This window comes from Curcuma longa, chromosome 16 (assembly GCF_044706935.1).
Source record: "Curcuma longa cultivar G26 ecotype Majalengka, Jawa Barat chromosome 16, ITB_CL_G26_1.1, whole genome shotgun sequence".
In the NCBI taxonomy this organism is placed as follows: domain Eukaryota; kingdom Viridiplantae; phylum Streptophyta; class Magnoliopsida; order Zingiberales; family Zingiberaceae; genus Curcuma; species Curcuma longa.
Window position 1 is genome coordinate 5,118,341 of NC_133876.1, and position 27,381 is coordinate 5,145,721.

A 27,381-nucleotide genomic window follows, 5' to 3' on the forward strand; every position below is an offset into this window, starting at 1 on the left:
CACATAAATTGGCTTTAAAAATCTCATGCTCTTAAAGAGTCATCTACAGCCATGTATGAGAAAACTGAAACAATTATAGTGAATGTATGTTCATCATCATGGGCTTATTGCATCTCATTTAGATGACACACGAAAATACGAATGCATAATCATATGAGAATACCCTCAATCGTATAGCTACTGAAACTAATATAACTTCCACCGCTCAAAAATCACGCAATATGACAATATTTAGCCAATTACGATCAAGCAATTCCTGTATAAATATCTGAAAATATTGAAAAACTACTAAAAAGCATGCCAAGCTTACCAAAGTTCACTGTAGCTTAAACAAGTTGGAAAGTCTAGTGCCAGGATATTTTGGTATTAACAAAAAAGCAAAGAAAAAAAGACATAATGTTTGTGCATTTCATAAGACCATCTAAGTAACTGAAAATTGTAACATAAATTTAACTTTTCTCTGAGTTGCTTTCAAGCTCCTTTCTAAGTTGCAGAGAAAAGTCATCATTCACATCGTCATCATCCCAATCATCTTCCCACTGTTGCATCGTTTCTTCGCCATCTTCCTTCTCATCCCATTCTGCAACAAATACATTACAATGGAGTAGCAGTCCCCATTGATCTAAGTGATTGAAAGACAAAAACAGAACATTCCACCATTAAATCATCAAAGTCTAATTCCATATATTATGCATTCTCTTCTTTAATAAAGAGCAATTTCATCACGTAGCAAATGAAAATATTACAATATGTTTTATCAGCATAGGTAAAAATCTGATGGCAACCATTTTAAATCACACAAGCAAAATACTAGGGTAAACTTCAAAAGAACACATATAACACATCTGAATTAATAAACATTACCACGAAGAATAATTTCTATACAATCTATTGTGAATTATAATCTCATAATGTATGGCAGAATTGGGATACAATCAAAAGTACTAGCAACCAACTGAAAGAATCAATCCAGGTTAAACATTTTAATGTACAAAATCAATTTCCATTAGCCTTCAAGCTTGTCACTATGTTACAACTTATTAATAGATGCCCCACCACCCTATCCCATCAGCTTATCCAAAGCCCATCCAACCAGACTTCTAGATGGAGCCAGTAGATACAACTTAGTAGTGGCAGTGTAAAATAATTAGAAATTCTTGATAATAGTCTTTTTACACAATGACTTCCTCTGATAGTGTTGAAAGGCTACTCACTTACAAAGAAACCAAGTCAACCATTCTTCTCTTAACCATAGAATTCACGACTTCTTTCTATAATCTTTCTATGTGACAAGGAAAAATCAATGAAAATTAACAAAAGTGCACTACAATATTCTGCACCTAGAATAAATCTTATTCTAAGACAGAGATTCAAATGGATTCCATGAGCTCTGCCTCTTGCATCTCATTTCTTGCTACAATACAATTATTCTTTGTGGATTGACACTAATATAATTTTATGAATGCCATTAACTGCTAGCCTTTAGTTTGAGGTGAGTATTATGGAATAGCAAAAACCACCTTATAACCATCAGCCACCTTAGTACCAACTTATAACAGTCATATCAATTATTATTTTTAATGCATTCACACCAGTTCACATTACATTTTCTACTTATAGAGGAGTCATGATGTACTTCATTGCATAGAAATGCATTGGATTTTCTTACCTCAGTTAAGATAAATCATTTTAGAGTTTAAACGGAAAATTTTGCAACAGGAAACACGTCTACTAGCTACACTTTTGTTATATTAGTTTATCCAGAAATGACTTTCTAGCTGATTTCAAATAACTTAAATCTAACCTTCAAAAGTTCCTAATGCGGTGATAACAGGTAAACAATCAAACATAAAATCATCAAGTAGGATATATCATATAGCAGATAGCCATATATATCAAAAACAATGAGAAGGTTTGAGAACGTGTAATAAATTGTATTAGGAAAATCATGATTAGTGGAGGAAACAATTGACTTAATCGCAAACCTAGACAGCTTAAGAAAAGCCGATAAGAAAACGAGTAAAACTAGCATGCGCAGAACAGCATAAGAAAAAGGGGGAAACAATCTCGCGTGTCTTCCTCAGGGCCGAGTTTGAAGCCACCGAATAAGTCTGCACGGCTAAACCCTAAACATTTTACCTTCCCCGATCTCGAACTCTTCGAACTCGTCGTCGTCGTCGAAGAGGTCGACCTTAGGGACTTCGGCAGCCGCAGGTTTGGTTTCCGTCGCCATCAAAGAACGAAGGGGAGAGATCAAAGCCGACAAATTCGTCCGCGAGACGAAGGGACTGAAAGGAAGAACCCAGAAAGTTGCTTCGGCCGGAAGAAAGAGAAGTGGAGGCGTGGCTATTTTGGTCCTTTCAACGGCAAGATTCAAACAGGAAACACGAATTAATTTTAAATTGATAAAATATTATATATTATTTAATTATTCTAACTTTTTAAATCTCCAGAACATGTCATAATAATAAGGATATTTTTGGATTATAAATAAAAATAACCACCCTCTGATGTGTCAAGGGTTCGATTCGTTTAACCAAGAACACATCTCGCCCGTCCATTTCAATTTAAATGGCCTTAGGGTTTGTCTCCAGCGCCATATAAATATGGACGAACCCTTGTTATCGCATAAACGAGGACGCCTTGGGGGCGCTGAGACAGGGAGTCGGGAACTCGGGATATAGGGATATGAGGGCCAAGGTAAAAATTACTTGATCTTGTCATCTTAAGTTTAATTTCTCCTTTGGCCGCTAAAACTACTTTTTGGATCTCAATCTTTGCCTTTGTGTTCAATGTTCGGGCTTTGGGACTTTTTTTTTCTTGTATGCTCTTTTGGAGTTGGTTTTTCTTGATTGTATGGATTTATGGAAATGTATGAATGTAAACAAAGGAGATTTTGCTCCTTTGTTTGTTGAAACTATTATTTTGAGTTCAAAAAACCTGTCCCTTATGTTCAATGGCTGGAGTTTGGTGTTTTTCCGTTATCGTATTGATTTATGGAGTGTGGGCATCGAAAATTAGTTTTTTCTTCTTTTGTTCACTGAGAAAATAAGTTTTTTTTTTAAATTTCATTCTTAAAGAATACTGTCTGATAGCTTCTTTTTATAGACTGGAATCTCTGATCTCTGGCCATTATTGTCCTAGAGGTTGATTACTATCCGTTGGCTTTTTAATCATATCCATTTATTATTTATTAGCTTTCTTGTTTGTATCCAGGATATATATTATTTATTTACACGTTCTTTTCCACAAGTGAATTTTAAGCCGTGATATGAATTTCCCTCAACTATTTTAGTTTGATCTGTTTTTATTTGTTGCTCGAATGCAAGTTTATAGTAATCACTATAAAATTCAGATTTAGCAGGAGTTTTGTTGAGTAATGATGAGGCTTTTATGTGGACTAGAGTTTCTGATTTCTGGCCATTCTTGTGTGTTAGAGATTGAAGACTAACCCTTGGCTGTCTGATCTCAATCCTGCAAAATTTACCTCAGTGGAATAGCTCCACTCTAGTCTTATGAATTTGCTAATCATTTTCAGGATAGACAATCCAAATAGTCCATTTATTGTTAGAGTTACCCATATCTATATATATCTGTCTATTCATCCTAAGTTTGTGTTCTTGATTGCGCCCATTAGCAATTCCGAATGATTATTTGTTCCTCCTGGTATAATGGAACGGGCGCCAGATTTAATGTGTGGTTATCCTGATTGGTGGTTTAATTATGTGTCATTTTGTCCTGGAAATGCCATGTACATGCATATTATTTCTCTTTTGCTCTGTCCTTTTCCATTCATGATTGATTGACCTAGGAATTTTTGAGACAAATTCAGGTTATGGAAACTTTGAAGGCCTGCTTTTTCTACTTTCGTCTGTGTAAATACTAACCACTCATGGCCATTCTCTTTTGACATTTACATAATGTGAATATTAAAATTATCAGTTTGATGGTTCAATTGGTCCAACTGGTCAAACTGATTGATTGATATTATTGTTATTTATCAGTAATTTTATAAGTACCAAAAAGTATTAAAATATACATACAACAGCTAAAGGCATTAATACTGTGAAAGTTTGAAGTTTCTTTCCTTCACTACAAATGTTCTAAACTACTACACAATTTTGGTAATAGAATCCTTTTTGTTACTTTTCTGGATTTGTATTTTATATCCAAGCAGGTTAGAAAAAGATTGGTTTGCAGACATCTTCTAAAAGAGTTTTTTTTTCTTCTTGCTTTTATATCCAATTGTATTGGAGCGGCCTTTGGTTTTATTTATCTTGTTGAACATGCTACTGCATTTCAAAGTAGTGCCTTGTTATTTGAATATAAAGGCTTATTTTATTATTGCCTTTTGTATTACGTGCAAATTGTTTTACTTGCTGTTTAAATCAAGTTCAAAGATATGTTTCTTGTTAAACATTCAGTTTCATAGGTTTGATAATCCTGGTTTTTCGTTTTAACAAATTCAAAGCAATGACTATGATGAGTGATCTTATCTGCATTTTTTATAATCATTTGACATTTTGCAGTGGAAGAAGAAGCGTATGCGCAGGCTGAAGAGGAAGCGCAGGAAGATGAGGCAGAGATCCAAGTAGGCGGGCGAGCAGTTTCGTAATTTTAATTCTCGTCGGTTGCTGTTTCAATTGCTGGCACGAAACTTCCAATTTTAGAACATCAGTTTTTGTTTGTTAAAGTTAAAATCGTCTTCATTTAACTAATGAGATTTCAATCTCGAATGCTGAACATTAAAAAATTTAGTCTTATATATGGATCATGTTTGTGAGATGTTCATAGTATTGTTTTGTTTTTTTAATTGGAATTGGTCTCTTGTGATATGTGTGAGCTTTGAAAAGTAGTGTTGAAAATGAGTCAATTTTTGTGGTGGTTTTGTAATTTTTAAATTTATTTGATAAGGTAATTTAGAATCAAGTTGAATTAAAATAAATTAAATTATTAAAATGATTGAAAGTTTGATTTGTTTTTTTTTTAATTTGAATTTGATAGTTTGAATTTTGATATTATTGAGTTTTTTAATTTAAATTTATTTAAATTTTGAAGATGTCTGAAATAGAGGAGCTTTTGGGTCTAACTCGTGGAGTACTTCATCGACCGAGAGTGCTAGACCGTGATCTACCACCTTTGTCGGTGTCAGCGCCGACATAAGCATCTGCCAAGCAGGCAACAGCATTGCGATGATAAATTTTAACACTCCTATTTTTTTAAACAAATTTTATAGGTTTATAAAATTTTCAAACTCTAGTATTAATCCAAAATTCATCTTGCTGTTAGAAGATTTAGTCAATAGTTAGAGATTAATTTAAATGTCACAGGTAGTCCAATAATCAAGATTATAATCATCAAGTTGCTATTATTTATGATTATGATCTTTTACTTGCCTTTAATGATGTCGATATAAAAAAATAAATATAAAATTATTATCAATGCAACGTCTAGGACCAATTAGTTTCAATATCTTCTTTCTTTTCTGAATTACATGTATTCATTTGTAATACATTTAAAATTTAATGTGACAAGATAGACACAATATAATTAAGTCTTTCATACTCACACAAAAATATACAAAAAATCAATTTTGTAATAAGAAAAAAATCTTATAATCTATCGTCATAATTAAGTCTTTCTTTTAAATTTGTAATCTAAAAGGCAATAAATTTTTGTAAGGAAAAAGAGAAAAGAAAAAAAAAGATAATAAGAAAATTTACATGATATTAGATTTTACAACTATAGTACTTAAGGGCCATTTAGTTGGAGATTATCATTAATTATCTTAGTTATCTGTCCAATGTTTATTAATAATCTTGTTTGGTTAAAGTTATGATTGATTTCTAAGTAAGACAGTATTATCGTCATATTAGCAAATGGGTTATAATTTGAGAATGTGATACCTTAGCAATCTAAGATTTTCAGCTATTTCGAAGGTTAATAAAAAAAATTTTTATGATTATCCTTCGATTTTAAAATTAAGTTAATTGAAATGTACCGTGAAATTAAATTAAAATTGAGTTAATTAATTTAATAAATTTTAATTTAAATATATATAAATTTAAAATAGATAATTTATTTTAAAATTTTAAAAATAAATTTAATAGATTATATTTAAATTTAATAAATTATATTTATTAATTTAATAAATTATATTCATTAATTTAATAAATTATTTTTAATAAATTATTTTATTAATATATATAAATTTATTTTAAATTTTAAAAAATAAAATTAATGAATTATATTTATTAATTTAATAAATTATTTTATTAAAATAAAATTAATAAATTATATTTATTAATTTAATGAATTAAAATATATTATTTTAATAAATTATATTTGAAAGTTTAGAAGTTTTTTCTCAATTTTACTAATAAGATTCTGCATTGACCATCAACATAATTCATAATCCATTAACAACATATTAATGTTACCAGATTACCGGATCTACACATAATCTACATCTAAAACTTAAACCCCTTTGTACTTTCAAACATTAGATTACTTATTTAAAATTTAATTTTTTAATGATAATTATTATATTTATATTATTAATTGTGTATTAGTCATGAATGGAGATTTATTAGGGCATCCACAACTCCATTCAACGCTGGTTCAACACACGTGTTATAACGCCCTACGCCAATGTGGGGCGTTAAAACTCTTTAACGCATTCAAAGTATTGAACTCGTTAAAGTGTTGCAGGGTGGGCCAGGCTGGCCCACCCCGCATGCATTTTTTTATTTGTTTATTTTTTAAATATATTTATTAAATGGTTAATTTTAACGACTATTAACAGTTAGTTTTAATTTTTATTAAAAAATTATAAATTAAAAATTAAAAATTAAATAAAACGGTTAGTTTTTTAACGGCTATTTTTTAACAGCTATTTTTTAACTGCTAGGTCAAAATTTCGTCTATAAATATCTAACAATGTGTACAAATTTTTACATTTTAACTCACTATACTCTCCAATTCTACTCTCTAAATATTCTCTCCATCTATTTTTTGAAGTCCCTACAATCTTATTTTCTATTCGAAATGGATGAAAATAATAGGGTTTTTTTAAAAAAATTTCTTGAATTCTATAAAAAAAACCCACAAGAATAATATTCATCTTCCCAAAATCCATAAATTCCACTAAATTATCAATACCCATATCCATTTCTAAATATGTTGTTTCCTCCACAAAATCTTCAAAATTTTTAAGGTTTTAGAAATTCTTTGAATCATCCGAATTATGTGCCTCGAAGTTCATATCAACTGCTTCTAGTCGAATATTGACAAAATATGAGTCATCCGTATTTCACGCCATCGGTTGTTCATGAATATGGTACCCCACACACTACTGGTATGTCTTTCACTCCTTCAGTGTCGAATGAACCTGCAACTCCAACTTTTATTCCGGAGACTCAACTTTCCGACCAGGAATCTCCAATTGAGGTGGTCAATTTTGAAAAAGTGATTTTAAATGCTGAGGGTGCAAGAAAGCATTTTTGTTGGGCCATTTGTATTTGCACACAAGAAAATAAAAGAGAAGAAATTTCAAGACTTGGTCTTGGATTAGTAGTTCGGGAGAAAAGAAAACACAAAAATTAAATAAGCGAAAAACTCGAAAAACGTCTTGAATCAGTGGTTGCCCTGTTTTCAAGAGCCCCTGCTCTGATATCAATTGTAGGATCGAAAACACGCTAGAGGGGGGGTGAATAGCGTGTTTGCACGCTTTTCGATTTTTTTCGTAGACCTTTGAGTGCGAGTACGGAAGCGATTAAAGAGGTATAGCGAAAACAAAAATTAATGCAAGTAAGAAAAGTGACTCGTTTGTTTTTACTTGGTTCACAGCGCAACGCTGCTACTCCAAGGTCCACGGTCTTTGACCGTTTACGTTAGGCAATCCACTAAGACACTTGCCCATTTCCGACAGCAAGTGTATCGAAAAAACGTTCGGTTACAAAGCTCGAATACAGAATTGAAATGAGTAAATACAGAACTTGTTACCAAATTTTTGCTCAGAAAACTCGCTTCCCGGAAGTCGAAATTGCCGTCTCGGTGTGAAGAAAAGATTGCTTGAAGCAGGTACAGCACCGACGTCGAAGTTGGAGCGCTCGGGAGTCACGAGAATGAGAGTTGGAAGCGTTGAAAGTTGATTGCTCGGCTGCTGCTCGCGGGCTCCTTTTATAGTCGACCTGAGTCGACTCAGATTGCAATCTGGGTCGACTCCAGCAGACGTGGCAGATAAAACTTAATCGCCTTTGTCGTTTATCCTCTCTGAGTTGACTCTGATCTCGTTCTGGGTTGACTCCAGTCACGGTGGCGGCATCGACGATAAGTTTTGACCCTGAGTCAACTCAAAAGCTCACCTGAGTCGACTCCAAGCTGATTTGGCAAAAAACTCAACGCGCTGACTCCGAACTTCAGCTGACTCGGCTGGAGTCGACTCCAGAACCCATCTGAGTCGACTGCAGACCCGAAAAATCAGTTTTTCGGTCGGAGTTAAGCATTCGTCAGATTTTCCTGCACAAAGGTTAGCTCACAAATAACATGTAAAGTATTTGAGTCGGTTCACCGAACCAACTCCGAGTCTTAACTTCGGATCTCCGGTGAGATCCTGGGTTAGACCGATGCCTACTGTTCCTCGTAGGAACGCGTCCTCACCCACTCCCTCGGGAGAATTTATCTGATGCCAACCGAGTCCTCCTAACCCGTTGGACTTGTGCTCGGCTCTGTCGTTGCCCTCCAGGACTTGCAATGCAACTGATCCTCCTGATCAGTTCATTCTTCTGCTGCAACTTGGTCCTCCTGACCAAGTCCAGCCTTCTGCAACTTGGTCCTCCTGACCAAGTCCAGACTTCTGCTTGGTGCACTTTGACTCTGCCAAGACTTCATGCCTAGCAGCACTAGGACTTAATCTGTTTTCTGCAAACTCAATTCAACCTGGTTAGCCAAACCACATACTTAACTTGATCCTAGTTCCATAATCAAAACTCAGGTTCGATCTGCTAGTGCTTCCTGCACTAACATTATCAACTCTTTAATTTAGGACTTCATCATATATTGCATTTGATAGTTGATTTAGTTTATTTTCTTCTATTAAGATTTAGCTTCAATGCAGCAACTTATATTATCTATCGTAGGTTTAGTATGAATTTTTTTTTTACTTTATCTTTAATCTAATTGAATTATTTTTCCTTTTCAGGAGAGTGTTTAAGTTTTCTAATGACATATGATTTTTTTTAAATAAGCTAGATGATGAGAATTGTTGGTCTGAAGTTAATGTTGAAATTAAACATCACAATGACCTTCAAAGTTTTCTTATTGCTGTCATTAACTTGCAAATATAATGGGTTTGTGATCCGGTTTGAAACTAGGGATAAAATCTTATAATTTATCGTATAATTTTTAAATATTATTTCTTTTGTTAATTTTACTAGTTATTAGTAATTAGTCATTCAGGGTTTTTAAGAGAAAGTCTCTTTACTTTTTATAAAGTGAATTTTCACCTTCATATTAGCAACTTTTCAGTTGAGATGCATTTATGGTATATTTGTTCTTGAGATGTTTATGTCCTTTTTCTGCTGTATCAATATTGTGTCCATCGTTTAGATGAATTTTGATCAACTTTGATGTGTTAAAATCTCTGTTCATCAACTTAAAATTGATTTTTTTTTCTGATTTTTCAAAAACAGGCTAAAATGATGAGATTGATTTTCCGAAGTTGATGTGGATAACATTTTACCATGGTCTTCAAAGTTCTCTGATTGCTCTACGAGAACATATTAAAACAGTGAAATTATATTAAACTCTTCATTTCTTGAATCTTGATTCAGTGTTTCGGTGAAATTTAACTTTCTCATCTGAGACAACCTCAAAATCAGATTGCCAAAGAATTGAAATCGTGTTGGTTAGATTATTTTGTTCAATTGATTGGTTCAATCGAATGCCTTCCACTGAGAATTGGTTCTCGGAGTTTAAAAACATTTCTTGCGTTCGCCCAGTTTAAAACATTGATTGGAGTGAGATAATGTTAGTCATCACCTTCATTTATATCAACTATTTGAGTTTATAATTATATCTTTAATTGACCTCTCTTTAATCTTTATGTAATGGTACAGAGCTGAAGCCTTTGCAAGTATAATTTTGCTTCTGGACGAAATTCAATTCAGTGAAATGCCTTTTACTAATAGAAGTGTATCCGTTTGTCTTTTGCGGAAATTGAAAATATTGTTTACTCTTGTGGTGTTCATCGTCGTCAATTGCATCAACTATTTAGTTGATTGATCCCTATCTAATGCTATATCTTCATATTTCATCACTTGACACTCAAAGGCCTAGCTACAAGTATCTTCATAACGCACATGTATTCTCAATATATTATGTGCTGTCTGATTTATTTTAGTTGGTGGTGGTAAATTTTGTAAGGTTGGATCAGTTATCTTAAGATTAGTTGGATTTGGATATTTGGATTATCAAAAAAAAAAAAAATTGTCCATTGGATTTTGGTTGGAAGAAATGCTAAAGCCAAATAATGCTTTCTTTTAATTAATGTATCATAATGAGTTCTTTAAATAGCATAATCAAAGGGGCGTTTAAGTTGCAAATTGTGTGAGGTTTGGGGTTATGCTAAAGCCAAATATTGCCTTCTTTTAACTAATGTATCATAAAGAGTGCATTAAAAACATAATTCGGTTAAGTCTGAGCTTAACCTATCTTTAATTGAGCTATATTTATTATGGTTGTCTTTAATGTGGAACACAATTCTAGTTTGGGTCCAAACATCTAAATCTTGTTCTGAATATGTTACTCCATGTTGAGCGCAATGCAAAGACAATATTGTCCTGAATGGGTTTATGGCAGGCTAACCACATTCCACATTAAAAATAGTACAAAGAGATAAATAGTCTGTCAGGCTATGATGCAGCAGTACGATATTGTGCATCAACATGCCTTCGGGGCATAACTGAATTGGTTACGACGCAGTAGATTTGTAAAGAGGGCAAGGATTCGAATCCTGGAGAAGTCAGGCAATACCCTCCTGCGTCGTGATCAACTGTAGTTTCTCGATTTACCTCCTCACATATGGTCATGGGACCGACCGTGTGAGGCCGTTAAGATGACGAATTTTACTTTTTTGTAGAAGATATTGTGTATTAGCACGATGTTTATGCAGTCTCTCGGATATTTAAGATTCGAATTTCAATTGCGATGATTGCAAGATGAATTTTCTACAATGAAAAATTAAATTTAAATTAAAAAAAATTGAGTTATCGTTGTGAGCACTTCTAGATTTACTTTGATTGTTACAGGATGGATGATCGTCATGATTAATCAATTGTGAGAATTGAATATTTTGTGCTTAAAAAAATACAAAGAGATAAATAATAAATATAGGGAAAAAAGATAAATAATATACATGTTAAAAGAACTTTCACTGGAAATTTAAATTTTATCAGTTTATATATAATAATCATATTTTATATTAAATTGGATCATATTACATTATCGGATTCCTGTCCAATAATATTACCAAATCTATCTACAAATTATTTTTAATATTTCACTACCTCGTTCAGAAAGAAAAGCATTAACCGGATTTGAATTTTACATCCAATCCGTAATTCATTATCATGCGATCATTTATTATCCCACTAAAACTTATAAAGGAAATAAATAAATAATATATATATTGAAATTTTAAACTTTGTTAATTTAATCGGATTCGGATTTTTCACCCGATCCATCCGTATTTAATTGCATGCTATCTCACCCTAAAACCCTCCTCACCCATCACCGCTTGTTTCTCGATTTCCTCTCCCTCCTCCCGCCGCCGCTTAACCTTCGGCCGTCTCCGGTTCTCCGTGTCGATCTAATCTCTCGCTCGACCTCGATTTCCTCCGCCACTCCCTCGACTTCCTTCCTCTGTACGCCGACTCTGGTTTTCTCGTCACCTCTCCCCTCCGACTGCCGCGTTGCCGGGCCTCTGACATCTATTATCAGCATCTACTTCATGTCATCAACATTGACGACAAGTAGGTACTCTTATTCTTATCTCCTTTGGTCTTCCTGCTTGGATTGTTGTGGGCGATGGTTGATCGGGATCCGCTTGTCTTTATTTGTTCTGCATTTGATGGTTTGAGTAAAAGGAAGAGGAGAATAAAGACGAGAAAATGATGGATGATTGTTTTCAATTCACTTATATGGAAAATATAGACCGAGGAGTAACAATTGTCCCACAAGTTCAGTGTCTTTGGACTCCTCAGTTTTGTTCACGGCTTAATAGACATTTCAAGCGCTGATCCAGAATAGAAAAGAAAAAAAATCGATAACTAGCTTGGCTTACGAACCTTTGTTCTTTCAACAGATTTGGATGGTTTCTCAGAAACATGCTTGTTCTGGAATGTTTCGTGGGTTGATTAGACAAACTATAATTGATATAAAATGGCAACTGTATACAACTACTAAGGATTTTTATGCTTATTCATTCCCAATTGGGAAAGGAAATCATTTGTAAATCAATCTTTTGTTTGGAGCAGTGAGAACGTGGACGGGAACAATTATAAAAGTATGAAGATGAGGCGTAAACAATTATACAAAATAACATTTTTATATCTTGATGAAAAGTAATTTAAATTGTCATTTGATAATAACAGTTGTGAATAATATTTCACCTCATTTATCTTATTTTTATTTATCAATATAATGTCTAATTTATTCAGGTTTTTTTGGGCTACATCACTGATGATACCTCCTTGTTGACTTAATGTCAGCTCAGACAATAAATGCCATCATCCTAAAGTTGTTTTGTTTGCTTGATCAGGTAAGAAGTGTTGCATAGTCTTGATCTAACTTCTGTAAAAACATTGTGGAAGGAAGATAAATAATAAATACCCGAACAAGATGGCAAAGAAAGGTGAGAAGCTGTGCTATACGTATGTAAACTAGCTACTTTTGATGCCCACAGTAGATTCATGTCTGTTAAGTCACATAGTTATATTCTTTGTATTCTAATTTCTATCTGACTAATGTCGTGCGAGTTATACTATTTTTTTGTTATTTGTTCTACATGGACATCACAATGTTACTGTTACCATCCTTGTGTAGGACTAGTTACACAATTTATTAGTTTTGGGGAATCTTTTACTTGATATTGGTCCATCCAATATGTTTGGAGAGCAGAAAAGAAGATAAATATAAAGTATCAGTGATAAATTTCCTAAAGATAAAGGAATATGCTCCAAAAAGGATGAAGCTTTTGAAATAAACTGACTAAAGCAAATCATTTTTCCCAAGTTAGTTAACATTTGGTAGTATGTAATTTTTTTTGTAAATATACAAACACTTCGTATTCATTTGTTTTCATATTGGTAGATACTACAATAAATTTATTCATATAATTTCTTTTAGATTTTTCATTTGATTTTAAAGCTCCTGAATCATTATGATCTTTTCTGCTACTGGGCATTAGTCTAAGATAATTCAACATTGTTAAACTGTATAGTACTAATTTGTACCTTTTAAGGAGAAACCAATTGTTCAAAGATTATTTTTCTTAGTTAGAACTAATCTCAAGTAGTTGCATTTGGAACCAGAAGCCTGTTTCACATGAGAATTTCTTTAAAGAAAGCTATTGTTGTTCTTAGCTAAAGTAACTCACATTGATCCATTTAGTTAATTTTCCTTCATTTTTTTAATGATTTAGAATTTGAATGTCGTACTGTGCACTATTAGCCCCTTGCTGACAGTAGTTGTCTTCAAGGAAATTGCGAGAAATTGGTATTTAGGTGCTAAATTGATTGTTTGCCAGAAGAAAAAATTAAGGTATTTTAACATTAATCAAATTTTTGGGTATTTTAAAACATTCTGAAACAATTGGGGGCTTTTTGATAATTACCGTTTCTATATATATGTGTTACCAATTATTCCACCTGCAAAAATCTCGAGTAAGCGGCGGCGCTGAGAACTAACCACCGCGCAAAGACGCCCACATCCAAACACATTCCTCAGGTAGGCCACTTTTGAATTTCTTGTGTGCTAGATCTCAATTAGAAAATGCTTTCTTCCTTTGATTAGTGGAAATTTAAGATTTTTTTACCGGATCTGTAAGTTTGCTAATCTTTTTGTCGACATTTTAGAAATCGAAGAGTTAGTTAAAGATATGGAGTAGCGAATCATGTTTGGTCTCCAGCATGATCCATTTAGTTAATTTTCCTTCCTTTTTTTAATGATTTAGAATTTGAATGTCGTACTGTGCACTATTAGCCCCTTGCTGACAGTAGTTGTCTTCAAGGAAATTGCGAGAAATTGGTATTTAGGTGCTAAATTGATTGTTTGCCAGAAGAAAAAATTAAGGTATTTTAACATTAATCAAATTTTTGGGTATTTTAAAACATTCTGAAACAATTGGGGGCTTTTTGATAATTACCGTTTCTATATATATGTGTTACCAATTATTCCACCTGCAAAAATCTCGAGTAAGCGGCGGCGCTGAGAACTAACCACCGCGCAAAGACGCCCACATCCAAACACATTCCTCAGGTAGGCCACTTTTGAATTTCTTGTGTGCTAGATCTCAATTAGAAAATGCTTTCTTCCTTTGATTAGTGGAAATTTAAGATTTTTTTACCGGATCTGTAAGTTTGCTAATCTTTTCGTCGACATTTTAGAAATCGAAGAGTTAGTTAAAGATATGGAGTAGCGAATCATGTTTGGTCTCCAACATGATTCATTTAGTTAATTTTCCTTCCTTTTTTTTAATGATTTAGAATTTGAATGTCGTACTGTGCACTATTAGCCCCTTGCTGACAATAGTTGTCTTCAAGGAAATTGCGAGAATTTGGTATTTAGGTGCTAATTGATTGTTTGTCAGAAGAAAAAATTAAGGTATTTTAACATTAATCAAATTTTGGGTATTTTAAAACATTTTGAAACAATTGGGGGCTTTTTGATAATTACTGTTTCTATATATATGTGTTACCAATTCTTCCACCTGCAAAAACCTCGAGTAAGCGGCAATGCTGAGAACTAACCACCGCGCAAAGACGCCCACATCCAAACACATTCCTCAGGTAGGCCACTTTTGAATTTCTTGTGTGCTAGATCTCAATTAGAAAATGCTTTTTCCTTTGATTAGTGGAAATTTAAGATTTTTTTACCAGATCTGTAAGTTTGCTAATCTTTTCGTCGACATTTTAGAAATCGAAGAGTTAGTTAAAGATATGGAGTAGCGAATCATGTTTGGTCTCCAGCATGATCCATTTAGTTAATTTTCCTTCCTTTTTTTAATGATTTAGAATTTGAATGTCGTACTGTGCACTATTAGCCCCTTGCTGACAGTAGTTGTCTTCAAGGAAATTGCGAGAAATTGGTATTTAGGTGCTAAATTGATTGTTTGCCAGAAGAAAATTAGTTCATGGGTGACTCAGTTTCTTCATTCCCATGTATTTTTTTCTGTCCAGATTTAGCTTAAAAAAAGTTTTATTTTCTGTAGGAATACAACAAATGTAGAGAATAAGTGGTTTGTGTCATTGCCAAACAAGTTTGATATAAAAAAATTTAGATTCGTCTTTATTCATGTCAAATAGTTCCTTCGCTATCTGACAGTCTTAGTTTTATTAGTCCTGTTACAAAATGATGAGACTTGTCTTTATTCATGTCAAATATATGACCTTTGCTCTTCACCTTAAAATCATACATTTTTTATTATTATTATTTTAGAGACAAAGCAAAATGATGAGAGTTGTAGATCTGATGCTGATGTGGATAATACTTTACTATGGTCTTCAAAGTTCTCTGATTGCTTTATTGTGGCCTATTACAAATGCTAATGTACTTGTTGCTTGATGATTTATTTTAGGCAAAATGAAGATTTCTGGTCTTTTTTTGTTCCCTTTGTTTTTTTATCACTTATTTGAGAATAATGATCTCGTTGACTGTTTACTATTGTTGTTCAATTAACTGATTCAAGTTTTTGCTTGTCTCTTTACGGACAGAACAGATAAATATTGTGTACATATTTGTATTAAAGGAGCTCAAATTGTTTATTTTGAGTATATTCATCCTTGCTCTCATTTTGGCTTCCTGTCCTCATTGAGGGCAAGGAGGGGATAGTGAAAACCATTGTGGCTTTGCCTATTATTTTCAATACTTTTCGCACTACTCTTACACACTTCTCAGTTCTCACTAAATTTTAGCCACTTTATCCTCTATCCTTTAGTTGGTACATAAGGGTAGAAATTACAAGACATTACTGATGACATTCAGCTTTAGTAGGAAGATGTTTAATGCGCTATTGAATTTTTATAAGAGAAGGGATTATCAACTCTTTAATTTAGGACTCCATCATATATTGCATTTGATAGTTGATTTAGTTTATTTTCTTCTATCAAGATTTAGCTTCTATGCAGCAACTTATATTATCTATCGTAGGTTTAGTATGAATTTTTTTTTTGACTTTATCTTTAATCTAATTGAATTATTTTTCCTTTTCAGGAGAGTGTTTAAGTTTTCTAATGACATATGATTTTTTTTAATAAGCTAGATGATGAGAATTGTTGGTCTGAAGTTAATGTTGAAATTAAACATCACAATGACCTTCAAAGTTCTCTGATTGCTGTCATTAACTTGCAATGGGTTTGTGATCTGGTTTGTAACTAGGGATAAAATCTTATAATTTATCATATAATTTTTAAATATTAATTCTTTTGTTAATTTTACTAGTTATTAGTAATTAGTCATTCAGGGTTTTTAAGAGAAATAGTCTCTTTACATTTTTAAAGTGAATTTTCACCTTCATATTAGCAACTTTTCAGTTGAGATTCATTTATGGTATATTTGTTCTTGAGATGTTTATGTCCTTTTTCTGCTGTATCAATATTGTGTCCATCGTTTAGATGAATTTTGATCAACTTTGATGTGTTATAATCTCTGTTCATCAACTTAAAATTGAATTTTTTTTTTCTGATTTTTCAAAAACATGCCAAAATGATGAGATTGATTTTCCGAAGTTGATGTGGATAGCATTTTATCATGGTCTTCAAAGTTCTCTGATTGCTCTACGAGAACATATTAAAACAGTGAAATTATATTAAACTCTTCATTTCTTGAATCTGTAGGTTTAGTATGAATTTTTTTTTTGACTTTATCTTGAATCTAATTGAATTATTTTTCCTTTTCAGGAGAGTGTTTAAGTTTTCTAATGACATATGATTTTTTTTAATAAGCTAGATGATGAGAATTGTTGGTCTGAAGTTAATGTTGAAATTAAACATCACAATGACCTTCAAAGTTCTCTGATTGCTGTCATTAACTTGCAATGGGTTTGTGATCCAGTTTGAAACTAGGGATAAAATCTTATAATTTATCATATAATTTTTAAATATTAATTCTTTTGTTAATTTTACTAGTTATTAGTAATTAGTCATTCAGGGTTTTTAAGAGAAATAGTCTCTTTACTTTTTATAAAGTGAATTTTCACCTTCATATTAGCAACTTTTCAGTTGAGATTCATTTATGGTATATTTGTTCTTGAGATGTTTATGTCCTTTTTCTGCTGTATCAATATTGTGTCCATCGTTTAGATGAATTTTGATCAACTTTGATGTGTTATAATCTCTGTTCATCAACTTAAAATTGAATTTTTTTTTCTGATTTTTCAAAAACAGGCCAAAATGATGAGATTGATTTTCCGAAGTTGATGTGGATAGCATTTTACCATGGTCTTCAAAGTTCTCTGATTGCTCTACGAGAACATATTAAAACAGTGAAATTATATTAAACTCTTCATTTCTTGAATCTTGATTCAGTGTTTCGGTGAAATTTAACTTTCTCATCTGAGACAACCTCAAAATCAGATTGCCAAAGAACTGAAATCGTGTTGGTTAGATTATTTTGTTCAATTGATTGGTTCAATCGAATGCCTTCCACTGAGAATTGAATTGGTTTGGCGTTCTCGGAGTTTAAAAACATTTCTTGCGTTCGCCCAGTTTAAAACATTGATTGGAGTGAGATAATGTTAGTCATCACCTCCATTTATATCAACTATTTGAGTTTATAATTATATCTTTAATTGACCTCTCTTTATGTAATGGTACAGAGCTGAAGCCCCTGCAAGTTTAATTTTGCTTCTGGACGAAATTCAATTCAGTGAAATGTCTTTTGCTAATAGAAGTGTATCCGTTTGTCTTTTGTGGAAATTGAAAACATTGTTTACTCTTGTGGTGTTCATCGTCGTCAATTGCATCAACTATTTAGTTGATTGATCCCTATCTAATGCTATATCTTCATATTTCATCACTTGACACTCAAAGGCCTAGCTACAAGTATCTTCATAATACACAAGTATTCTCAATGTGTTATGTGCTGTCTGATTTATTTTAGTTGGTGGTGGTAAATTTTGTAAGGTTGGATCAGTTATCTTAAGATTAGTTGGATTTGGATATTTGGATTATCAAAAAAAAAAAATATTGTCCATTGGATTTTGGAAGAAATGCTAAAGCCAAATAATGCATTCTTTTAATTAATGTATCATAATGAGTTCTTTAAATAGCATAATCAAAGGGGCGTTTAGGTTGCAAATTGTGTGAGGTTTGGGGTTATGCTAAAGCCAAATATTGCCTTCTTTTAACTAATGTATCATAAAGAGTGCATTAAAAACATAATTCGGTTAAGTCTGAGCTTAACCTATCTTTAATTGAGCTATATTTATTATGGTTGTCTTTAATGTGGAACACAATTCTAGTTTGGGTCCAAACATCTAAATCTTGTTCTGAATATGTTACTCCATGTTGAGCGCAATGCAAAGACAATATTGTCCTGAATGGGTTTATGGCAGGCTAACCACATTCCACATTAAAAATAGTACAAAGAGATAAATAGTCTGTCAGGCTATGATGCAGCAGTACGATATTGTGCATCAACATGCCATCGGGGCATAAGGTTTGAATTGGTTACGACGCAGTAGATTTGTAAAAGAGGGCAAGGATTCGAATCCTGGAGAAGAGAGAGATGTCAATACCCTCCTGCGTTCGTGATCAACTGTAGTTTCTCGATTTACCTCCTCATGTTATATGTCGTGAATGGGACCGACCGTGTGAGGCCGTTAAGATGACGAATTTTACTTTTTTGTAGAAGATATTGTGTATTAGCACGATGTTTATGCAGTCTCTCGGATATTTAAGATTCGAATTTCAATTGCGATGATTGCAAGATGAATTTTCTACAATGAAAAATTAAATTTAAATTAAAAAAAATTGAGTTATCATTGTGAGCACTTCTTAGATTTACTTTGATTGTTACAGGATGGATGATCGTCATGATTAATCAATTGTGAGAATTGAATATTTTGTGCTAAAAAAATACAAAGAGATAAATAATAAATATAGGAAAAAAAGATAAATAATATACATGTTAAAAGAACTTTCACTGGAAATTTAAATTTTATCAGTTTATATATAATAATCATATTTTATATTAAATTGGATCATATTACATTATCGGATTCCTGTCCAATAATATTACCAAATCTATCTACAAATTATTTTTAATACGTCACTACCAGATTAATTCGTTCAGAAAGAAAAGCATTAACCGGATTTGAATTTTACATCCAATCCGTAATTCATTATCATGCGATCATTTATTATCCCACTAAAACTTATAAAGGAAATAAATAATATATATATTGAAATTTTAAACTTTGTTAATTTAATCGGATTCGGATTTTTCACCCGATCCATCCGTATTTAATTGCATGCTGTCTCACCCTAAAACCCTCACCCATCACCGCTTGTTTCTCGATTTCCTCTCCCTCCTCCCGCCGCCGCTTAACCTTCGGCCGTCTCCGGTTCTCCGTGTCGATCTAATCTCTCGCTCGACCTCGATTTCCTCCGCCACTCCCTCGACTTCCTTCCTCTGTACGCCGACTCTGGTTTTCTCGTCACCTCTCCCCTCCGACTGCCGCGTTGCCGGGCCTCTGACATCTATTATCAGCATCTACTTCATGTCATCAACATTGACGACAAGTAGGTACTCTTATTCTTATCTCCTTTGGTCTTCCTGCTTGGATTGTTGTGGGCGATGGTTGATCGGGATCCGCTTGTATTTATTTGTTCTGCATTTGATGGTTTGAGTAAAAGGAAGAGGAGAATAAAGACGAGAAAATGATGGATGATTGTTTTCAATTCACTTATATGGAAAATATAGACCGAGGAGTAACAATTGTCCCACAAGTTCAGTGTCTTTGGACTCCTCAGTTTTGTTCACGGCTTAATAGACATTTCAAGCGCTGATCCAGAATAGAAAAGAAAAAAAATCGATAACTAGCTTGGCTTACGAACCTTTGTTCTTTCAACAGATTTGGATGGTTTCTCAGAAACATGCTTGTTCTGAAATGTTTCGTGGGTTGATTAGACAAACTATAATTGATATAAAATGGCAACTGTATACAACTACTAAGGATTTTTATGCTTATTCATTCCCAATTGGGAAAGGAAATCATTTGTAAATCAATCTTTTGTTTGGAGCAGTGAGAACGTGGAGGGAGCTGCGCCATCATAAAGGAACAATTATAAAAGTATGAAGATGAGGCGTAAACAATTATACAAAATAACATTTTTATATCTTGATGAAAAGTAATTTAAATTGTCATTTGATAATAACAGTTGTGAATAATATTTCACCTCATTTATCTTATTTTTATTTATCAATATAATGTCTAATTTATTCAGGTTTTTTTGGGCTACATCACTGATGATACCTCCTTGTTGACTTAATGTCAGCTCAGACAATAAATGCCATCATCCTAAAGTTGTTTTGTTTGCTTGATCAGGTAAGAAGTGTTGCATAGTCTTGATCTAACTTCTGTAAAAACATTGTGGAAGGAAGATAAATAATAAATACCCGAACAAGATGGCAAAGAAAGGTGAGAAGCTGTGCTATACGTATGTAAACTAGCTACTTTTGATGCCCACAGTAGATTCATGTCTGTTAAGTCACATAGTTATATTCTTTGTATTTTAATTTCTATCTGACTAATGTCGTGCGAGTTATGCTAGTTTTTTGTTATTTGTTCTACATGAACATCACAATGTTAATATTATTCACTGTTACCATCCTTGTGTAGGACTAGTTACACAATTTATTAGTTTTGGAGAATCTTTTACTTGATATTGGTCCATCCAATATGTTTGGAGAACAGAAAAGAAGATAAAATATAAAGTATCAGTGATAAATTTCCTAAAGATAAAGGAATATGCTCCAAAAAGGATGAAGCTTTTGAAATAAACTGACTAAAGCAAATCATTTTTCCCCAAGTTAGTTAACATTTGGTAGTATGTAAATTTTTTTTGTAAATATACAAACACTTCGTATTCATTTGTTTTCATATTGGTAGATTACTACAATAAATTTATTCATATAATTTCTTTTAGATTTTTCATTTGATTTTAAAGCTCCTGAATCATTATGATCTTTTCTGCTACTGGGCATTAGTCTAAGATAATTCAACATTGTTAAACTGTATAGTACTAATTTGTACCTTTCAAGGAGAAACCAATTGTTCAAAGATTATTTTTCTTAGTTAGAACTAATCTCAAGTAGTTGCATTTGGAACCAGAAGCCTGTTTCACATGAGAATTTCTTTAAAGAAAGCTATTGTTGTTCTTAGCTAAAGTAACTCACATTGATCCATTTAGTTAATTTTCCTTCATTTTTTTAATGATTTAGAATTTGAATGTCGTACTGTGCACTATTAGCCCCTTGCTGACAGTAGTTGTCTTCAAGGAAATTGCGAGAAATTGGTATTTAGGTGCTAAATTGATTGTTTGCCAGAAGAAAAAATTAAGGTATTTTAACATTAATCAAATTTTTGGGTATTTTAAAACATTCTGAAACAATTGGGGGCTTTTTGATAATTACCGTTTCTATATATATGTGTTACCAATTATTCCACCTGCAAAAATCTCGAGTAAGCGGCGGCGCTGAGAACTAACCACCGCGCAAAGACGCCCACATCCAAACACATTCCTCAGGTAGGCCACTTTTGAATTTCTTGTGTGCTAGATCTCAATTAGAAAATGCTTTCTTCCTTTGATTAGTGGAAATTGAAGATTTTTTTACCGGATCTGTAAGTTTGCTAATCTTTTCGTCGACATTTTAGAAATCGAAGAGTTAGTTAAAGATATGGAGTAGCGAATCATGTTTGGTCTCCAGCATGATCCATTTAGTTAATTTTCCTTCCTTTTTTTAATGATTTAGAATTTGAATGTCGTACTGTGCACTATTAGCCCCTTGCTGACAGTAGTTGTCTTCAAGGAAATTGGGAGAAATTGGTATTTAGGTGCTAAATTGATTGTTTGCCAGAAGAAAAAATTAAGGTATTTTAACATTAATCAAATTTTTGGGTATTTTAAAACATTCTAAAACAATTGGGGGCTTTTTGATAATTACCGTTTCTATATATATGTGTTACCAATTATTCCACCTGCAAAAATCTCGAGTAAGCGGCGGCGCTGAGAACTAACCACCGCGTAAAGACGCCCACATCCAAACGCATTCCTCAGGTAGGCCACTTTTGAATTTCTTGTGTGCTAGATCTCAATTAGAAAATGCTTTCTTCCTTTGATTAGTGGAATTTTAAGATTTTTTTACCGGATCTGTAAGTTTGCTAATCTTTTCGTCGATATTTTAGAAATCGAAGAGTTAGTTAAAGATATGGAGTAGCGAATCATGTTTGGTCTCCAACATGATTCATTTAGTTAATTTTCCTTCCTTTTTTTTAATGATTTAGAATTTGAATGTCGTACTGTGCACTATTAGCCCCTTGCTGACAATAGTTGTCTTCAAGGAAATTGCGAGAATTTGGTATTTAGGTGCTAAATTGATTGTTTGCCAGAAGAAAAAATTAAGGTATTTTAACATTAATCAAATTTTTGGGTATTTTAAAACATTCTGAAACAATTGGGGTTTTTTTTGATAATTACTGTTTCTATATATATGTGTTACCAATTCTTCCACCTGCAAAAACCTCGAGTAAGCGGCAATGCTGAGAATTAACTACCGCGCAAAGACGCCCACATCCAAACACATTCCTCACGTAGGCCACTTTTGAATTTCTTGTGTGCTAGATCTCAATTAGAAAATGCTTTCTTCCTTTGATTAGTGGAAATTTAAGATTTTTTTACCGGATCTGTAAGTTTTCTAATCTTTTCGTCGATATTTTAGAAATCGAAGAGTTAGTTAAAGATATAGAGTAGCGAATCATGTTTGGTCTCCAGCATGATCCATTTAGTTAATTTTCCTTCCTTTTTTTAATGATTTAGAATTTGAATGTCGTACTTTGCACTATTAGCCCCTTGCTGACAGTAGTTGTCTTCAAGGAAATTGCGAGAAATTGGTATTTAGGTGCTAAATTGATTGTTTGCCAGAAGAAAATTAGTTCATGGGTGACTCAGTTTCTTCATTCCCATGTATTTTTTTCTGTCAAGATTTAGCTTAGAAAAAGTTTTATTTTCTGTAGGAATACAACAAATGTAGAGAATAAGTGGTTTGTGTCATTGCCAAACAAGTTCGATATAAAAAAATTTTGATTCGTCTTTATTCATGTCAAATAGTTCCTTCGCTATCTGACCGTCTTAGTTTTATTAGTCCTGTTACAAAATGATGAGACAAGTCTTTATTCATGTCAAATATATGACCTTTGCTCTTCACCTTAAAATCATACATTTATTATTATTATTATTTTAGAGACAAAGCAAAATGATGAGAGTTGTAGATCTGATGCTGATGTGGATAATACTTTACTATGGTCTTCAAAGTTCTCTGATTGCTTTATTGTGGCCTATCACAAATGCTAATGTACTTGTTGCTTGATGATTTATTTTGGGCAAAATGAAGATTTCTGGTCTTTTTTTTTGTTCCCTTTGTTTTTTTATCACTTATTTGAGAACAATGATCTCGTTGACTGTTTACTATTGTTGTTCAATTGACTGATTCAAGTTTTTGCTTGTCTCTTTACGGACAGAACAGATAAATATTGTGTACATATTTGTATTAAAGGAGCTCAAATTGTTTATTTTGAGTATATTCATCCTTGCTCTCATTTTGGCTTCCTGTCCTCATTGAGGGCAAGGAGGGGATAGTGAAAACCATTGTGGCTTTGCCTATTATTTTCAATACTTTTCGCACTACTTTTACACACTTCGCAGTTCTCACTAAATTTTAGCCACTTTATCCTCTATCCTTTAGTTGGTACATAAAGGTAGAAATTACAAGACATTGCTGATGAAATTCAGCTTTAGTAGGAAGATGTTTAATGCGCTATTGAATTTTTATAAGAGAAGGGATTATCAACTCTTTAATTTAGGACTTCATCATATATTGCATTTGATAGATGATTTAGTTTATTTTCTTCTATCAAGATAAATATCGTAGGTTTAGTATGAATTTTTTTTTGACTTTATCTTTAATCTAATTGAATTATTTTTCCTTTTCAGGAGAGTGTTTAAGTTTTCTAATGACATATGATTTTTTTTAATAAGCTAGATGATGAGAATTGATGGTCTGAAGTTAATGTTGAAATTAAACATCACAATGACCTTCAAAGTTCTCTGATTGCTGTCATTAACTTGCAATGGGTTTGTGATCTGGTTTGAAACTAGGGATAAAATCTTATAATTTATCGTATAATTTGTAAATATTAATTCTTTTGTTAATTTTACTAGTTATTAGTAATTAGTCATTCAGGGTTTTTAAGAGAAATAGTCTCTTTACTTTTTATAAAGTGAATTTTCACCTTCATATTAGCAACTTTTCAGTTGAGATTCATTTATTGTATATTTGTTCTTGAGATGTTTATGTCCTTTTTCTGCTGTATCAATATTGTGTCCATCGTTTAGATGAATTTTGATCAACTTTGATGTGTTATAATCTCTGTTCATCAATTTAAAATTGAATTTTTTTTTTTGATTTTTCAAAAACAGGCCAAAATGATGAGATTGATTTTCCGAAGTTGATGTGGATAGCATTTTACCATGGTCTTCAAAGTTCTCTGATTGCTCTACGAGAACATATTAAAACAGTGAAATTATATTAAACTCTTCATTTCTTGAATCTTGATTCAGTGTTTCGGTGAAATTTAACTTTCTCATCTGAGACAACCTCAAAATCAGATTGCCAAAGAACTGAAATCGTGTTGGTTAGATTATTTTGTTCAATTGATTGGTTCAATCGAATGCCTTCCACTGAGAATTGAATTGGTTTGGCGTTCTCGGAGTTTAAAAACATTTCTTGCGTTCGCCCAGTTTAAAACATTGATTGGAGTGAGATAATGTTAGTCATCACCTTCATTTATATCAACTATTTGAGTTTATAATTATATCTTTAATTGACCTCTCTTTATGTAATGGTACAGAGCTGAAGCCCCTGCAAGTTTAATTTTGCTTCTGGACGAAATTCAATTCAGTGAAATGTCTTTTGCTAATAGAAGTGTATCCGTTTGTCTTTTGCCGAAATTGAAAATATTGTTTACTCTTGTGGTGTTCATCGTCGTCAATTGCATCAACTATTTAGTTGATTGATCCCTATCTAATGCTATATCTTCATATTTCATCACTTGACACTCAAAGGCCTAGCTACAAGTATCTTCATAACACACATGTATTCTCAATGTATTATGTGCTGTCTGATTTATTTTAGTTGGTGGTGGTAAATTTTGTAAGGTTGGATCAGTTATCTTATGATTAGTTGGATTTGGATATTTGGATTATCAAAAAAAAAAAATTGTCCATTGGATTTTGGTTGGAAGAAATGCTAAAGCCAAATAATGCTTTCTTTTAATTAATGTATCATAATGAGTTCTTTAAATAGCATAATCAAAGGGGCGTTTAAGTTGCAAATTGTATGAGGTTTGGGGTTATGCTAAAGCCAAATATTGTCTTCTTTTAATTAAAAATAATAAATCTTAGTTAGTCTAAACATATGATTGCACATAAAATACAATAAAATTAGAACAACTCCATCTGCCCCTCTCCCCTCCCTCCTTCCCTTCAATTGCCATATTTTCCTAATTACCTGTTTGGTTCGTCTTTTCTTGCTTTTAACTAATGTATACATAAAAAGTGCATTAAAAACATAATTCGGTTAGGGTAAGTCTGAGCTTAACTGAGCTTATTTGATTTAGATTATGGTGTAGAGTATGTAATTGCTTGGATAAAATTTCGATTTTTTGAAGGTTAACGAAAAAGCATGATTATACTTAGATTTTAAAACTGAGTTAATTAAATTGTACGGTTAAACTTAATTGAAATTTAGTTAATTAATTCAATAAATTTTAATTAAAATACTTATAAATTTAAAAGAGATTATTTATTTTAATTTAAAAATATAAAATTAATAAAATTTTAAATTAAAATTAATTTAATATTTTATTACTTTAATGAATTATTTTATTAAAATATAATAAATTTATTTTAAATTTTAAAAAATGATTAAAGAATTATATTTATTAATTTAATAAATTTTTTTATTAAAATAAATTAATAAATTATATTTATTAATTTAATAAATTATTAAAATATATTATTTTTTAATAAATTATATTTGAAAGTTTAGGATTTTTTTCAATTTTACTAATAAAGATTTGCATGGACCATCCACCATAAAATTCATACTCTATTAACAACCCATTAATATTACCAGATTATCGAATCTACGCATATAATCTACATCTAAAATTTAAACCCCCTTCCTATACTTTCAAGCATTAGATTACTTATTTAAGATTTAATTTTTTTTAATGATAATTATTATATTTATATTATTAATTTTGTATTAGTCACGAATGGAGACTTAATACTTCATCTTTTATCATTTAGTATGAACTAGAGTATTAGTGATAATTTTAGTATATATTCATATATACTAATTATGTTGAATTTAACTAAAAGAATCTAGTGGTCCCGTGAAAAAAAATATTCCATGATTTAAAAGGAATATGTTTTAAAAAAATAATTCATTAGATAGTTATCCTGTCGTGACATCATCTCTCTCCCCATCGACTCACAATATAAAATGTCGCCGAATTGAGACTCTAGTTTTTTTCAATGTCACTGTTTGCATGAATAAGAGATGTCTATACTGTTTGTATTTTTCCTTTCTCTCTACTCATATTTACATGCCTTACTCCTCTAGGCTCCCCCTTGTCGCCGCAAGCATTTGCACCTCTAGACATGAGTCCGACGGTAATGCTCTGCCAACCAATGACCAGCCATTACAAAAATATCAACATTTAGCTATCGAAATTTCGATAATTTAAATAATCGATAATCGATTATTAAACTTATCTAGCGGTCGAAAAAGTTAAATTAGTTATATTTTATTCCCTTC

General features: G+C 32.1%; 1 protein-coding gene and 12 non-coding genes across 13 annotated transcripts; 12 read left to right on the forward strand and 1 right to left on the reverse strand.

Annotated features, from left to right (window-relative positions):
- Positions 1-326: 326 nt before the first annotated feature.
- Positions 327-2,319, reverse strand: LOC141847737 (protein DELETION OF SUV3 SUPPRESSOR 1(I)-like). Its single transcript, XM_074735811.1, has 2 exons — positions 2,140-2,319; positions 327-580 (listed from the first exon to the last, which is right to left on the reverse strand). Exons 1-2 carry the CDS (start codon positions 2,231-2,233, stop codon positions 450-452), a joined length of 225 nt encoding a protein of 74 aa, XP_074591912.1. The 5' UTR covers positions 2,234-2,319; the 3' UTR covers positions 327-449.
- A 1,051-nt stretch (positions 2,320-3,370) lies between these two features.
- On the forward strand, positions 3,371-3,474 carry LOC141848144 (small nucleolar RNA Z157/R69/R10). The gene has a single exon (XR_012603483.1). It is a non-coding gene; the product is annotated as a small nucleolar RNA Z157/R69/R10 (small nucleolar RNA).
- A 161-nt stretch (positions 3,475-3,635) lies between these two features.
- LOC141848152 (small nucleolar RNA snoR80) lies at positions 3,636-3,759 on the forward strand. Its single transcript, XR_012603490.1, has one exon. It is a non-coding gene; the product is annotated as a small nucleolar RNA snoR80 (small nucleolar RNA).
- Positions 3,760-9,246: 5,487 nt separating this feature from the next.
- Positions 9,247-9,326, forward strand: LOC141848142 (small nucleolar RNA R160). The gene has a single exon (XR_012603481.1). It is a non-coding gene; the product is annotated as a small nucleolar RNA R160 (small nucleolar RNA).
- A 365-nt stretch (positions 9,327-9,691) lies between these two features.
- Positions 9,692-9,769, forward strand: LOC141848141 (small nucleolar RNA R160). The gene has a single exon (XR_012603480.1). It is a non-coding gene; the product is annotated as a small nucleolar RNA R160 (small nucleolar RNA).
- Positions 9,770-15,723: 5,954 nt separating this feature from the next.
- LOC141848157 (small nucleolar RNA R160) lies at positions 15,724-15,801 on the forward strand. Its single transcript, XR_012603494.1, has one exon. It is a non-coding gene; the product is annotated as a small nucleolar RNA R160 (small nucleolar RNA).
- Positions 15,802-16,534: 733 nt separating this feature from the next.
- LOC141848138 (small nucleolar RNA R160) lies at positions 16,535-16,614 on the forward strand. Its single transcript, XR_012603477.1, has one exon. It is a non-coding gene; the product is annotated as a small nucleolar RNA R160 (small nucleolar RNA).
- A 363-nt stretch (positions 16,615-16,977) lies between these two features.
- Positions 16,978-17,054, forward strand: LOC141848135 (small nucleolar RNA R160). Its single transcript, XR_012603474.1, has one exon. It is a non-coding gene; the product is annotated as a small nucleolar RNA R160 (small nucleolar RNA).
- Positions 17,055-17,220: 166 nt separating this feature from the next.
- On the forward strand, positions 17,221-17,300 carry LOC141848139 (small nucleolar RNA R160). The gene has a single exon (XR_012603478.1). It is a non-coding gene; the product is annotated as a small nucleolar RNA R160 (small nucleolar RNA).
- A 363-nt stretch (positions 17,301-17,663) lies between these two features.
- Positions 17,664-17,740, forward strand: LOC141848136 (small nucleolar RNA R160). Its single transcript, XR_012603475.1, has one exon. It is a non-coding gene; the product is annotated as a small nucleolar RNA R160 (small nucleolar RNA).
- Positions 17,741-23,748: 6,008 nt separating this feature from the next.
- On the forward strand, positions 23,749-23,826 carry LOC141848158 (small nucleolar RNA R160). Its single transcript, XR_012603495.1, has one exon. It is a non-coding gene; the product is annotated as a small nucleolar RNA R160 (small nucleolar RNA).
- Positions 23,827-24,534: 708 nt separating this feature from the next.
- On the forward strand, positions 24,535-24,614 carry LOC141848140 (small nucleolar RNA R160). The gene has a single exon (XR_012603479.1). It is a non-coding gene; the product is annotated as a small nucleolar RNA R160 (small nucleolar RNA).
- Positions 24,615-24,977: 363 nt separating this feature from the next.
- LOC141848137 (small nucleolar RNA R160) lies at positions 24,978-25,054 on the forward strand. Its single transcript, XR_012603476.1, has one exon. It is a non-coding gene; the product is annotated as a small nucleolar RNA R160 (small nucleolar RNA).
- The last annotated feature ends 2,327 nt before the right edge of the window (positions 25,055-27,381 follow it).